General features: G+C 43.6%; 1 protein-coding gene across 3 annotated transcripts in view; it reads right to left on the reverse strand.

Annotated features, from left to right (window-relative positions):
* NMT2 (N-myristoyltransferase 2) overlaps positions 1–15,987 on the reverse strand; it is a 66,668-nt gene that overhangs the window by 16,466 nt on the left and 34,215 nt on the right. For 2 of the 3 annotated variants that reach the window (XM_030940028.1, XM_030940029.1), the window contains 6 exons: positions 15,479–15,623; positions 13,490–13,608; positions 13,298–13,389; positions 13,062–13,178; positions 10,419–10,589; positions 8,626–8,734 (listed from right to left, as the gene is read on the reverse strand). In XM_030940028.1, coding sequence (XP_030795888.1) covers positions 8,626–8,734; positions 10,419–10,589; positions 13,062–13,178; positions 13,298–13,389; positions 13,490–13,608; positions 15,479–15,623 — 753 coding nt within the window. The remainder of the gene's footprint in view (positions 1–8,625; positions 8,735–10,418; positions 10,590–13,061; positions 13,179–13,297; positions 13,390–13,489; positions 13,609–15,478; positions 15,624–15,987) is intronic. The other variant, XM_030940030.1, reaches the window with a different exon arrangement.

Genomic DNA, 15,987 nt, shown 5'->3' on the forward strand with positions numbered 1-15,987 from the left:
TTAAAATACAGGCGAGACAGACAATGTGTTGTATCTTCTTATTTGTGCGGCAAGTCTTTGGTCAGTATTGCCCATGACCCAAACAAAAATCAAAGGGAACACTACAAGCTCGTGATGTATGCCAATACCCAAAATACACCAATGCATATACCAATGCCAAGAATGTGAACAGTCTACAAGATGGGACGTAGCCATCTTAGCATGACTTCTGGAGTACAGGCAGCCCTCCATATCCACTGGTTGTGTATCTGTGGGTTCAACCAACCTTAGATGAAAAATATTAGGGGAAAAAAACCTGGAGAGTTGTATCTGTGCTGATTGTGTACAGACTTTTTTTCTTGTCATTATTTCTGAAAAATGCAGTGTAACAACTACTTACATAGCATTTAGATTGTATTTGGCCTTATAAGTAATCCAGAGATGATTTAAAGTATACAGGACAGGGGGGCGTGGTGGCTCATGCCTGTAATCCCAGAACTTTGGGAGGCTGACGCCGGTGGATCATTTGAGGTCAGAAGTTCGAGACCAGCTTGGCCAATATGGTGAAACGCTATCTCTACCAAAAATGTAAAAATTAGCCAGGCGTGGTGACAGGCAACTGTAATCCCAGCTACTCAGGAGGCTGAGGCAGGAGAATCGTTTGAACCTGGGAGGCGGAGGCTGCAGTGAGCCAAGATCACACCACTGCACTCCAGCCTGGGAGATAGGGCGGGATTCCGTCTCAAAAAAAAAAAAAATAATAATAATAAATAAATAAATAAATAAATAAATAAATAAATAAAGTATACAGGAGGATGTGCATACATTATATGCAAATACACAATGCTCTGCCATCTCATATAAGGGACTTGAGCACCCAAGGATTCTGGTATCTGAGGGGTCCTGGAACCAATCCCTCATGGTTTCTGAGGGATGCTTTAAAACTGCCAAGTCTGACATTTTGAAAACACAACTGAGCAACTTGTTTTATTATTCAATAGCCCATTAAAAGCGTGTGGTGATTTTGTTCTCTTGAACAAAAATGATACGGGAGTAAATCATATCAGGCTGGGAAGGCAAGCATCGTTCATAGCCAAGTATTTTCTAAAAGCAAACAGGTTTATGGCCATACCACCCTGAAAGCGTCCATCTCGTCTAACGGCAAATGGCTGCCAGGGACATGGCCTGGCCTCTCCTGCCACATCTTCTGGGTAAAGGTGATGAGGGTAGGCGTTTTTATCAATACTCCAGAGCTTTAGAGTTTAAAAATTTAAGCTATAGGAATAAAAAACCTAAAAGTCAGGACAGGTCCCCATTTGAATTTGTTCAACTGTTGTCCTCATAAAAGCCCCTGACATCACTGCTCTCCAGAACTGTTCAGGGGCCAGGGGACTTGAGACTAAAAGTCAGAAAGCCCAACAAACAAACAATTTTAAACTGAGAAATACAGGTTTATTTTTTTCTGTAAACCTGATTTTTTTTCCCCCTTGGAGAAATACTAGATACATTTTAAGAGATGAATAATCTGTATATAAATTTTGCTACTCTACTTTTTCTGCCCTAAATGATTTCTAAATATTTTTTAAAATTTTATACAATCTAGCAGTTCCACTCTTAAGAAATTTTTTTAAGTGAAAAACTTCCTGTAGAATTAGGTCATTATAATTCCTGCATGCCCCCAGGTAGAAGCCCAAGGGGGAAACCAGGGCTTTTTTTTGAGATGGAGTCTCACTTTTGTCACCCAGGCTGGAGTGCAATGGTGCGATCTCGGTTCACTGCAACCTCCACCTCCTGGGTTCAAGCGATTCTCCTGCCTCAGCCTCCTGAGTAACTGGGATTACAGGCGCCTGCCACCACACCCGGCTAATTTTGTACTTTTAGTAGAGACAAGGTTTCACCACGTTGGCCAGGCTGGTTTCCAATGCCTGACCTCAGGTGATCTGCCTACCTCAGCCTCCCAAAGTGCTGGGATTACAGGCGTGAGCCACCACACTAGGCCAAGGAAAATAGGTTTTCTCTTGAGTGCCAGCTCTCATCAACTATTAGCTGTGCTGAGGTTTCTAAGCTTCAGTGACACACAGTGCTGATTGATTATCGATTAGTTAGGGGAAAGGGGAATGGGAGGTGCATGCTCTATATTTATAGACGAACAGTCCTCAGCTGAATATTTACTATAGGCCATTCTATTATGATTTATGTCATCTCGAAATCACTGCAGCTAAAATACCATTTAATAATCTAAATTTAGAGAATTTAAGTCCTTCACATTTAACAAGCAATGCATACCTTTAGTCTTTCTGTAGCTCTCAAAACCAATGAGTCAGAAATATCCAGATCTCCACTGGAAATAAATAAGCACTTCTAAATGCTAGTGGGAAGACCAAAACCATATAAAATATATATTGTAGTCATTAAAAAAAGTAGTTTCTGCTATGAGGCAGACCTAGCTTGATAAATTTCAAATAGCCTTTCTCAATATCAGAATTCTTTTCCTTTTGTTACTGGTTCAGTAACAACAATATCAAGCAATTAGATGAATTAATGAAAGCCACAGGATATATGATACCTGTAATAGAGAACATTCAGAAATGAAGAAAACATTTCCCAACTTCCTTCTAGAGCAAAACATTCTTCTGGAGCACAATTCTCATTCATTGAATATCCAACTGTGAAACCACTAAAGGAACTGCCCAGCAGATAGCCTTAAAGCAGCAGTTTTCAAATATTTTGGTCTTGGGACCCTTTTACACTATTTTTTTTTTTTTTTTTTTTTTTTTTTTTTTTTTAGATGGAGTCTCACTCTGTCACCCAGGCTGGAGTGCAGTGGTGCGATCTCAGCTCACTGCAACCTCTGCCTCCTGGGTTCAAGTGATTTGATCCTGCCTCAGCTTCCCAAGTAGCTGGGATTACAGGCACGTGCCACCACACCCAGCTAATTTTTTGTATTTTTAGTAGAGACGGGGTTTTATCGTGTTATCCAGGATGGTCTCGATTTCCTGACCGTATGATCCACCCGCCTCAGTCTCTCAAAGTGCTGGGATTACAGGCATGGGCCACTGCTCCTGGCCTGCACTATTAATAATGATTGAGTACCTCCAAAGAGCTTTGCTTATGTGGGCTATGCATATATCCACACTTATCGTATTAGAAATCAAAACTGAGAACATTTTTAAACAAAAGACTACAGAAATACACATGCCACATGGCCTCTAGAAGACTTCACAGTATACTCAGAAGAGAATGAAAGTGAGAAAATTAAATATTAGTGTTATTATGAAAATAGTAACAAAAAAAAAAATAACTGCATGAATTCAAAGATCTTGGGGGACTTCCAGAGGTCCCTGGGCCACACTTTGAGAACCGCTATCTTAGGTCTCTAAAGGTTAGAAAAATAAGTAGCAGAATTTAGACAAGCAATATGTTGTCTAAATTCAGGTAAAAAGTCTCGTAAGTTTGGCAACTTATAAGCATTTTGAACAAATTTTTACAGAAGCATTAAAGCATAAGAGCACACCAAGATGTATCAGCTATAAAAAATAGAAAGTCCTAGAAAACAGGGTAAGAATATTTACAATTGCTGACTAATAGCTAAAATAATCTGTGTAACAATGATATACTGCCGGGCGTGGTGGCTCATGCCTGTAATCTCAGCCCTTTGGGAGGCCAAGGCGGGCGGATCACAAGATCAAGAGATTGAGACCATCCTGGCCAACATGATGAAACCCCGTCTCTACTAAAAATACAAAAATTAGCTGGGTGTAGTGGCACCTGGCTGTAGTCCCAGCTACTTAGGAGGCCGAGGCAGGAGAATTGCTTGAATCCGAGTGGCGGAGGTTGCGGTGAGCCAAGATCGCGTCACTGCACTCCAGCCTGGCGACACAGCGAGACTTCATCTCACCAGAAAAAAAAAAAAAAAAAAAAAGAAAGAAATAACTTTTGAAAAGCAAAACAAACACTCAAATTATAACTGTTGTCCTCAGAAAGTAGGAGGGCTGTTAGGTTTAGGTGAAAATGGTGAGCTTCCGTATAATGGAATAGTGAAGCAGTCATGTTTTCTGAGAGTTCAATAAAACACAGAGAATCATTTCCAGTAACTGAGAAAAATCGCAGTTTCATAAGCAAACTCTGTATCTGAATCAGATATCCTTTCCCATGGCCCAACTAATATGCATGATTCATTGGCCTCTATGTGCATTGAAATCTGTGTAAAATCTGCTTGTAAGTACATAAGCAAATGAAGCTCAGAGCTCTATTAAAAATCAGTAGTGTTATCTGTCAAGTATGCGGTGCAAACCATTTGAGAGCCAAGATTCCACAGGAGAGATGTAAGCAACGATTATGGTTATTTGTATGATTCAAAAAGGAGCAGAGAGAATGCTAAACACTTAAAAACCATCTAATGCCACTGAATATAGAAGACTTTATATGCCTTGACATATCTTAGCAAGCGCATCCTCCTCGCAGAACAGTGCTAAGACCTTAGTGGATCATTCTCTGACTTCTCCTGCTTTTTCTTTTTATCGACATCAAATTACCTTTCATTGATACAGACGCGCAAAATCGAACTTGGAAATACTCAACACCAAATCAAAAAAACAAAATAAAACAAAATCATCCCAAACACTGAAAGTGTAGGGAGGCATGGCAAGGCATGTTTCTTGGGGAGACCTTAGTATTTTAGGTTAACAGTTGTGAATGGCGCAGACTCTGCGACAGCTCTGCTTCTGGCCAGCAGACTCTGAGCAAGTCAATCTTGTGTACTCATGGCCCCTTCTGTGCTATGGGGATAACGACCCATCCTCCTGTGGCTGTTATGATTAGTAAATGAGACTGTTATGAGGCTGTTAAATGTCTAGTATAACGCTGGCCACAATAAATGTTAGCTCCTATATTCAAAAGTCCATGAAAAAGACATAAAGCTGGCACTCCTATAAGCAAAAACAGCAACAATGAGGCAGAAAATGAGATTGATCTGTACAGCAAAAGCTGTATTCCATAAGGAGGCTTTTATGCTGAATGGTACAAAAACGTTCTTAAATGACTTGACTGCTAGCAGTGGTATCACCCATCTGGGCCTATAGGAGAGGAAGGGGCATCTGGTATATGCAGTACTGTCCAGTTTAACTCAAGAGGCAGACACCCAAGGGACTGCTGTCAGCACCTTCCAATTTCATAATATCTGTACTTTAATCTCTCTTTTATTATATTAATTTACTCTTAATTTTCCTTTCCTTTCCTACGACTTAAAAGGGGGAAAGGAGACTGGGGAAAGCCAATGAGAGCTGTTTGCACCTTGACAATCGTCCTTTTCTACCTTGATTTATGCTGTAATGTACCCACAGTGAGACATTTAGTGGGGCTGAGCCATGGTGTCCCCACAGTGGGTAATGTTAGAGGGGACGGCAGAGGCAGAGGGAGCTAACAGGGAAACACGGAGGTCTGGGGCCTGCATCCCAAGCCCTCCACCTAGTAATATTAACACATCCTTGCCTCGGTTTCTTCATCTGTAAAATGGGGATAAGAAGTACTAACTTCAAAAGGTTGCTGTGAGAATAAATTGAATAATGTATTTGAAAGCACTTCATAAATTTCAGTTTATGGGTGCGGGAAAGGCAGTCACTATCGCAGCATGACTGGAACAGGACCACTAACAGGAACCCAGGCTCACTGGAAGTAAGATGCCACAGTCTGGTTTCATAATCAATGCCTATACCCATGAGAAGACTGACTCTTGTACAAAAATACTAAGGCTGATGAATGGAGTCAAGTCAAAAATACTTCTAGCACCTTAGGAAAATCATCGTGAGTAAACCAATGATATGTGCTAAAACTCCTTATTCATCACTCCATTGTAGGCAACCTACATGTAAGTGTGTGTTTTCCTTGTACGTAAGCTAGGCTGCTTCAGGTTCAAGAAACTGAAATTTAGAGAGACCAAAGTAGAGCAGCATTCACCCACAGTGAAAAAAAGCAGGCATGCCTGAACTTTTTTTTTTTTTTTTGAGACGGAGTCTCACTCTGTCGCCCGGGCTGGAGTGCAGTGGCCGGATCTCAGCTCACTGCAAGCTCCGCCTCCCGGATTTACGCCATTCTCCTGCCTCAGCCTCCCGAGTAGCTGGGACTACAGGCGCCTGCCACCTCGCCCGGCTAGTTTTTTTTTTGTATTTTTTAGTAGAGACGGGGTTTCACAGTGTTAGCCAGGATGGTCTCGATCTCCTGACCTCGTGATCCGCCCGCCTCGGCCTCCCAAAGTGCTGGGATTACAGGCTTGAGCCACCGCGCCCGACCATGCCTGAACTTTTTATTCCTTTTTTTTTTTTGAGATGGAGTCTTGCTCTGTGGCCAGGCTGGAGTGCAGTGGCGTGATCTTGGCTCACTGCAACCTCTGCCTCCCAGGTTCAAGTGATTCTCCTGCCTTAGCCTCCCTAGTAGCTGGGACTATAGGCGCATGCCACCATGTACAGCTAATTTTTAAATTTTTAGTAGAGACGGGGTTTCACCATGTTGGCCAGGGTGGTGTCGAACTCTGAACCTTGTCAGCTGCCCGCCTCAGCCTCCCAAAGTGCTGGGATTATAGGCATGAGCCACCGTGCCTGGCCAAAGATTTTATTTCAATTTACACGTCACAACACTTCAAACAAAAGATCCCATCAGTGGCGCACGGATTTTAAGATGGCCCCCACGGATCCCACCTCCTGGGATTCACGCCTATGTGATCTGCTCCTGTTACGTGTGGGCAGGACCTGTCATTAGGTTCTAACCAATAGAAATGACAATGGTAGCTGGGCGCAGTGGCTCACACCTATAATCCCAGCACTTTCAGAGGCCAAGGCAGGTGGATCACCTGAGGTCAGGGGTTCGAGACTAGCTTGACTAACATATGGAAACCCCGTCTCTACTAAAAATACAAAAATTAGCTTGACATGGTGGTGCATGCCTGTAGTCCCAGCTATTTGGGAGGCTGAGGCAGGAGAATCGCTTGAACCCAGGAGGCAGAGGTTGCAGTGAGCTGAGATTGTGCCACCGCACTCCAGCCTGGACAACAGAGTGAGACTCCATCTTTAAAAAAAAAAAAAAAAAAAAAAGACATGGCAGTGGCGACTGGATGTCACTTTCATAAATCATCTGCATAAGGTTTTGACTTCCATCTGGCCAGCAGATTCTCTCCACAGACTCTGTCTCTCACTGGCTTTGACGAACAAGCTGCCATGCTGTGAGCTGCCCTATGGAGAACCCAACGTGGCAAAGAACTGAGGCCCTTGGTCCAACAGCCAGTGAGGAACTCCATCCTGCCGACAACTACAGGAGCCCGGAAATGGATCCTTCCCTAGTCAAGTTTCAGATGAGACCCCAGCCCTGGCTGACACCTGGGTGGCAGCTTCAGGAAAGACCCTGAATGAAGCACAGGACTCAGCTAAGCTGTGACTGGATTTCTGGCCCACAGAAGCTGTGTGATAATAAATGTTGTTTTAAGCAGCTCAGTTTGTGGTCATTTTTTACATGGCCATAGATAACTAATATACCAGCCAAGCCCCAAATAAAGCCAAGTCTGGAAAGCAAATTTATATGTTTCCCTATTCAAAATGATAACTTGGCCGGGTGTGGTGGCTCACACCTGTAATCCCAGCACTTTGGGACCCGGAGGCAGGCGGATCACGAGGTCAGGAGTTCGAGACCAGCCTGGCCAACACGGTGAAACCCTATCTCTATTAAAAATACAAAAATTAGCTGGGCGTGGTGGTGCACACCTGTAATTCCAGCTAGTTGGGAGGCTAAAGAAGGAGAATTGCTTGAACCCGGGAGGTGGAGGTTGCAATGAACCAACATCACGCCACTGCACTCCAGCCTGGGTAACAGAGCAAGACTCCATCTCAAAAAATAAAAATAAATAACTTTTCAGCTGGGTGCCGTGGCTCATGCCTGTAATCCCAGCACCTTGGGAGGCTGAAGCAGGTAGGTTCACTTGAGGTTAGGAGTCGGAGGCCAGCCTGGCCAACATGGTGAAACCCCGTCTCTATTAAAAATATAAAAATTAGCCAGGTGTGGTGGTGGGTGCCTGTAGTCCCAGCTACTTGGGAGGCTGAGCGGGGAGAATCGCTTGAACCCGGGAGGCTGAGGTTGCAGTGAGCTGAGATTGTGCCATTGCACTCCAGCCTGGGAGACAGAGCAAGACTCTGTCTCAAAAAAAAATAAATAAATAAAAATAATAATGACAACTTTTCACATTGAGAATGAGATAGTTTAAGAAGATGATAATGTAATGACACATGATTTCCGCTCCCTGGGTCTCTCCTCTATACCTGATTCCTGAGTTCCAATGCATTAAGAAATCAGCACCCCGGACTTTTCTTCCTTCTTCCTTAACAGACCATAAAGTCCCCACATTTCAAAACTTACTTGCCTTGAGTCCAGTCTCATCCAACTACCAACGGAACAACTTTAAGAGCCTTAGGGAAAAAGGAAAGACTGGTATTTCCAAACAAACTCCCTACCTTCCCTAGCTCCCGAGTTCCATGAAATCTCTTTTGCTCCATATTCACTTCCTCAGACACGAGTCAGTTTTTAAGACTCCTGCAAATAATTCTTTTCTGCATTAAAAGCATCAGTTGTTACAGCTTCAAAAAACTGCAAATCATTCTTACTTACATCTGGAAGTCTGTAGAGTTTCATTGTTCTCTGTAAAGTCATATTTCTACTCAAGTGAGAAAATTTCACTTCTACCAGTTTTCTGGGGTTTAGGGATCGATGCCAGTATCTGGAATACAATAAAGGTTTTAAAATCTAATTGATTTCTAACTCTACAAGTTTCACTCTTTGTCTCAGCTTGGCTGTTACATAAGCATTTACTACTTACTTTTTTTTTTTTGAGACAGACCCTCTGTACTAGACAGAGGCCCTCATCCTACATCATCATTTTATCAGTCAATTTTTAATATCTAAAATGTATCTTGTACTCCTAGTTATGTTCTTCTGGACTTTGTGACCTTTCATCTTTTTCACTAAAGAGAAATCTTAAAACTGCAAAAGAAATATTAATTGGCTGGGCACAGTGGTTCATGCCTGTAATCCCAGCACTTTGGGAGGCTGAGGTGGGCAGATCACTTGAGGCCAGGGGTTGGAGACCAGCCTGGCCAACATGGTGAAACCCCATCTCTACTAAACATACAAAAATTAGCCGGGCGTGATAGTGTGCGCCTGTAATCCCGGCTACTCGGGAGGCTGAGGCAGGAGAATTGCTGGAACCCGGGAGGCGGAGGTTGCAGCAGTGAGCCGAGATCGCGCCACCGCACTCCAGCGTGGGCAACAGAGCAAGAGTATCTCAGACACGCAAAAAAAGAAATATTAACCATACTCAGGTTTCCAAGTGTTTAAGGACCATCACTGATTCTACAAAAGGCCAATCAGAAAGTTTAAAAACATGAAAATAAATCCCCTAAATTAGTAGCCTTCACCTTTACAGACTACACACCAAAGAAAACAACTTTTTGAGAAACTAGCTTAAATTTCTTAAGTGATTCCAGGCTCTGGGATAAATGATTTGTATTAAAATATACCCGTGAAAAAATCTAGTATTCCACTTACTTAACGAATGTAATAATTTAATAGGATATAGTAATTTTAAGTTTCATCCTACTGAAATCAATAAAAACAGTGGTGAGGGGTGGGGAAATAAACTCCGATGTTTTAGAAACAGGTTAGTCTTGTGGCAATCTGATAATTTTCTCACTGGAATAACCTTTGAAAGCTTGAATAGTGCAGACAAAGTTGTAAAAACAGAGCTTAGGTCTCTCTACATCTGAGCCTTTTGGATGGATGCTTAACAGACTTTCAGGACACTTTGGTAGTGCTGCAAAGCACGGCAGAAAACTAAGCTTTGGGGTGGAAAGAAAATGGTATGACATTGGAATTTTAAGATCATCATGTCCTAGGTTTTCCCATGAAGAGACAGCAACCATCTTTCACATGGAATAGACTTAGAAGTATAGATGCACACGAGGTCAGGAGTTCGAGACCAGCCTGACCAACATGGTGAAACCCTGCCTCTACTAAAAATACAAAAATTAGCTGGGTGTGGTGGCACATGCCTGTAATCCCAGCTACTTGGGAAGCTGAGGCAGAAGAATCACTTGAACCCAGGAGGCAGAGGTTGCAGTGAGCCGAGATCACACCACTGCACTTCAGCCTGGGCAACAGAGCGAGAGTCTGTCTCAAAAAAAAAAAAAAAGTATAGATCTAGCATCATTAGTAGGAAAATGTGAAAAAAAATTTTTTTTTTAATCACCAAGTGGCAAATGATATACCAGAAAGAATACTGGACTTGGTGATTCTAGGTTCTAGTCTCCATCTCTGCTACCAGCAAACTACTTCTAGAAGAACAGTGGTGAGGCTCAACATGTTTGATAAAGGGAGGACCTGAGGTAGAAATATGGTACTGGTACCTGCACGTGGCCACAGGCTTAGGAAGAACCACTCCCGCGGTATACACAGCCTGGAAGATCCCTTCCAGGTTCACTCTTCTAGTGATTTCTCGGATTAGTACTGGGGCTACCCGTTTGGATCTCAACTTCTTATGAACACAAAGAAAGTTGATTTCTACCATCTTCTTCACACTAAGGAATAAAGATGGTGAAGATTAAGAGTCAAAACAAGATTGAAAATGAAGAGCCAACACATTTTAAAAAATAAGATGATACCCAGGAAATATCCAAGAATAAGAATGCGGGCCAGGCACAGTGGCTCTCGCCTGTAATCTCAGCACTTTGGGAGGCCAAGGCAGGTGGACTGCTTGAGACCAGGAGTTTGAGACCAGCCTGAGCAACACTGAGGCTCTCATCTGGAAACATCAGTCAGTCATGTTGCCACATGCCTGTGGTCCCAGTTATTGGGAGGCTGAGGTGGATGGATCACTTGAGCCCGGGAGACAGAGGTTGCAGTGAGCCATGATCGCATCGCTGAACTCCAGCTCTCCAGCCTAGACAACAGAGCAAGACCCTGCCTCAAAAAAAAAAAAAAAAAGAAAAGAAAAGAAAAAGAAAAAGAACATAAAGGCCATTCTTTTTTTTTTTTTTTTTTTTTTTTTTTTGAGACTGTCACACTGACACCCAGGCTGGAGCGAAATGGCGCAATCTCGGCTCACTGTAACCTCTGACTGCCAGGTTCAAATGATTCTCCTTTGTCAGCCTCCCGAGTGGCTGAAATTACAGGCGCGTACCACCACGCCCAGTTAATTTTTGTATTTTTAGCAGAGACAGGGTTTCACCATATTGACCACGCTGGTCTCGAAATCCTGACCTCGTGATCCACCTGCCTTGGCCTCCCAAAGTGCTGGGATTATAGGCGTGAGCCACCGCGCCTGGCCTGAAAGCCACTCTTTAACACAATATTTAAGAAAAATATTCTATCACTTAGACATTTCGCAAATTCAGATGGAAACACTATTCCCCATATCTTACTGCCAAAATGACTGTAAAACGCATGGAGGCTCCAACCCTCTTGTTCTAAATACATTTTAGGACTTTGGTCTGTTACAAGTTTTCAGTTTAGAAATTGGATCAGCTATGGTTCTTTAAACTTTTTTTTTTTTTTTTTTCTTTTTTGAGATGAGGTATCACTATGTTGACCAGACTGGTCTCGAACTCCTGGCCTCAAGTAATCCTCCCGTCTCAGCCTCCCAAAGTGCTGGGATTACGAGCATGAATCACTACAACCTGCCCCTCTTTAAGTTTCTAGATCTGTTTTTCCAATAATGTACATAATTACGGTAATAACTGGGTCATCTGGTGCAGAATCTGGTAAGATAATTGCTTTGGAGTGTGATATAAACCCCTGGGATCCCTGAGAGGGGCTTTGGGCAGACCAGAGCTGGTGCTGCTCTGAGCTACAGTAAACCTCCTGGATCTTCAAAGCCTGTTCCTGGCTCTGTTTCCAGGTACACATTTCATTTGGCACAAAATATTCCTTGAGATCAAATGCTTTTCACAGTAAATAAGCTAACCTAATATACTGAAAAGTAAAGAGACCAATTATTATGACATCTTTGACTTTCACAGCTGGATCTTTGACTTTCTGGGCTGGAGATCCTAACTAAAAATGCAATGTATCCTATGGAGAGAAAGCTTTATCTCTCCTAAAAAATTTTGAAGCAATTTTTTTTTTTTTTGAGATGAAGTCTTGCTCTGTCGCCCATGCTGGAGTGCAATGGTGTAATCTTGGCTCACTGCAACCTCTTCCTCCTGGGTTCAAGTGATTCTCGTGCCTCAGCCTCCCAAGTAGCTAGGATTACAGGTATGTGCCACTATGCTGGCTAATTTTTGTATTTTTAGTAGAGACGGGGTTTCGCCATGTTGGCCAGGCTGGTCTTGAACTCCTGACCTCAAGTGATCTGCCAGCCTCGGCCTCAACCAAAGTCCTAGAATTACAGGTGTGAGCCACCGTGCCTGGCCAAGGCTTCGTTTATTCTGATACATATATGTGTGAGCATGTATGAGGTTGAGAGGCAGAGAGAGAAAAAGAGAAAAAGAACCCACTGTCCTTTATTTTTATTCACAGTCCAGGTTTTTTTTTCTTTACTACTTAATAAACTTTATGTTTTAAAGCCGTTTTAGGTTCACAGCAAAACCAATTAGGGAGTTTCCATAAAGCCTCTGCCTCCACACATACACAACCTCCCTGACCACCGACAGCTTGCATTCAGTCATTTTTTTTTTTTTGAGACGGAGTTTCACTCATGTTACCCAGGCTGGAGTGCAACAGCGCAATCTCGGCTCACTGCAACCTCCGCCTCCTGGGTTCAAGCAATTCTCCTGCCTCAGCCTCCTGAGTAGGTGGAATTACAGGTGCCTACCACCATGACCGGCTAATTTTTGTATTTTTAGTAGAGGTGGGGTTTCACCATGTTGACCAGCCTGGTCTTAAACTCCCGAGCTCAGGTGATCTACCTGCCTCGGCCTCCCAAAGTGTTGGGATTAGAGGCGTGAGCCACCGCGCCTGGCCTGCATTCACTAACTTTTAAAGGCCTACTCTAATTGTAATTCTTGGAAAAGAAACATATAAAAACAGCATGGTTGAGCTTAAACATATACCTGTCATAAATCCGAATGTTTGCTGGGATGGCGCTTATGAACCCGACCAGTTTTTTGTTTGAAGACACTCTGACCCCACAGTGCCACTGCAGGAGCCAGCCTGGTGGACGCAGAGCCCTGAGGTCATGGTAGACAAGAAAACACGCACCAATTATTGTCCAAGAATACAGGAACAGAGGCAGGAGTCCCCAAGTCAATAGCGCCTATCCACGACATCTGTGACCGCTGAGACTTACCACAATAGGAACTCGGGTGAATAGTCAAATCGGAACATATTGTCATCATCTTCTACGTAATTCTCATTTAACAACGTGTATAACTCCTTGAGCTATAAGATAAAACAAGTGTCCTATCCATGGTGCTCAGAATCAACTCAGAAGCAATGTGTGAATGCGGGAGTTGAATTTAAGAGGTTTTTACTCACTCACCACTTCGGCATTACTCAAGTCTAAAGTGTCCCACATAAAACCCTGTGGCAAAGAATACGGTTCTTGGCGTACATTGTCTTTATCTGGTTCAATTGCACCATGAGATGTTATGACTTCATCTGAGCAGAGAGAGAAAGAGAAAAAAGAAAGGCAAAAAAAGAGAATATTAAATGACAAAGTATTCTAACCATCCAAAGTGGTCAGCGACATAAGCAAAATCAGTCTCAGGGCCCTTGGGTTTCATATAATCTTTAAAAAGATGCTGTTATATCAAGCGCCTCTGGACTGAAACATGAAAGCTAGGCAGTGGTGTGAAATCATTGCTGTTTCACCAATTATTTTTCTTTTTTTTTTTTTTGAGACGGGGTCTCACTCTGTCGCCGAGGCTGGAGTGCAGTGGCGCGATCACGGCTCACTGAAGCCTCCAACTCCTGGGCTCAAGCGATCCTCTCTCCTCAGCCTCCCAAGTAGCTGGGACTAGAGATGTACACCACAGTGCCCAGCTAATTGTTTAATTTTTTTTATAGAGACGGAATCTCATTATGTTGCCCAAGCTGATCTCAAACTCCTGGGTTCAAGTGATCCTCCAACCTCAGCCTCCCAAAGTGCTGGGATTATAGGTGTGAGCCACCGTGGCTGGCCTATTTTGCCAATTAAATAAAAGGAGAAATACTTTGTCATCCAATGGCAAAGATTTCATTACAAAACAACAGTGATTCTGAGTCTCAAGGCCTACAACGCAGGCTTATCTTACACACCGTCATAAGCAATATAGGTTTCATTCAACAGCCTTGGGAGGTGTGTTCTTTTTACTGCATTTCCACAAACTGGGAGAGGAAAGGGCTGCAGTGACCTCTGCCCCCTCCCAGCAACACCTAAAGATAATTTCAAAGCTGGTTACTTCAGCTAGCAGCGTAGTCCAGGTCATCACAGTTTCTAGTGATTTCCACCAAGATACCTTTTCCAAGTCATTCTCTGCAGAGCTTCCCAACACGGTGGGACTAAAACCCAGGCTCTTCCCCATGGCTGCTGCCCGCCTCAGCCCCCTCTCCATACCTTCCCTCCCCCCTGCTCCCAGTGCTCTGGCCATGCTGACCAGGGCTGGCCTCAGCTCAGGGCCTTCCTGGTGCTTTCCTTCGGCTTGAGGCTCTCTGGTCCTCAAGGGACTGGCCCCTTGAAATTCCCAACAGAAGCTTACACATCACACATCACTTTCTCCCAGCATCTGTTGCTTAACCAAAGCCTTTCTCTACCTCAATATGTCGCCCCTCCTCCCCAGCCTGGCCACCTTTTGTCCTGCTTTTCCACCGTTTCCAGGTGTGTGCCCTGGACTATGCCTGGCATTTAATAACACTCAACAGACACCTGCTGAATGAGGGACCCTCAGGGCCTGGTCCTTCCATCACAGAACCTGATATACATTTTTAATACTCTAATGGGCTGGGCGCAGTGGCTCACACCTGTAACCGCAGCACTTTGGGAGGCCAAGGCAGGTGGATCACTTGAGGCCAGGAGTTCGAGACCAGCCCAAGCAACATACTGAAACAGCGTCTCTACAAAAAAAAGTACAAAAATTAGCCAGGTGTGGTGGTGTGCACTTGTGGTCCCAGATATATGGGAGGCTGACATGGGAGGATCGCTTGAGCCCAGGAGGTGGAGGCTGCAATGAGCTATGATCATGCCACTGTACTCCAGGCTGGGTGATACAGTGAGACCCTATCTCAAAAATAAAAATAATAATAGTAATTTTTCAAGTGTGGGGAAATTGGATGTTTCATTGGGATAGAAATTGGACTAAAATAATGGTTATCGAAAGTCAGTATCACTATCTAATATTTGTATTTTCAGAAGAAAAATTTTACTCCTGCATTTCAAATCTGTGGTATGAAATAAATGATACACGTGAAGTTAACACTCTTTGTGTTTTTATTGTTATTGTTCATCCAGCTTTGTTTCTGGGGTAAAAAAGAGAAAAGCAGAAAGACTTACCGAGTTTAGGTACTGGCTGTGTGTCCCAAAACTGGTATCTGTGCTTTGCAGCCTCGTTAATGTTCCTGGCTGGGCCCTGGCATGCGGATAACAGCTCCATTGCTCTCTGGATATCCTGTAACTTCTCCATTGGAACGCTGGGATTCTACGACAGCAAAGACAGACACACAGAATATGAGAGAGCGGCTGCTGATCTTAAACTTGAGCAGATGCACGTGTATCTGCCTCAGAGACTATAATACCTACACACTAACAATCCTCCTCCAAGCCCAGTCAAGGCCATGGGCTTGTGTGTTACACATGAAAATAGAAGCAAACCTTCTGTTAAAGGTAACAACAGTTGTCTAGTTTTAATGGGGCTCTGGCAGTTTGGGGAATCTAAATTGAAGCACACTTTGCTTCAGTTTCCCATCCACCTACAAATGGTCCCCGGCATTATTCCTCTGGGGGAGACGGGCAATGTATGCATTACTGTCATCCAGCAGCCAGGCAGCCACGAGCCTTGGGGG

This window comes from Rhinopithecus roxellana, chromosome 11, assembly GCF_007565055.1.
Source record: "Rhinopithecus roxellana isolate Shanxi Qingling chromosome 11, ASM756505v1, whole genome shotgun sequence".
NCBI classification, from domain to species: Eukaryota; Metazoa; Chordata; class Mammalia; order Primates; family Cercopithecidae; genus Rhinopithecus; species Rhinopithecus roxellana.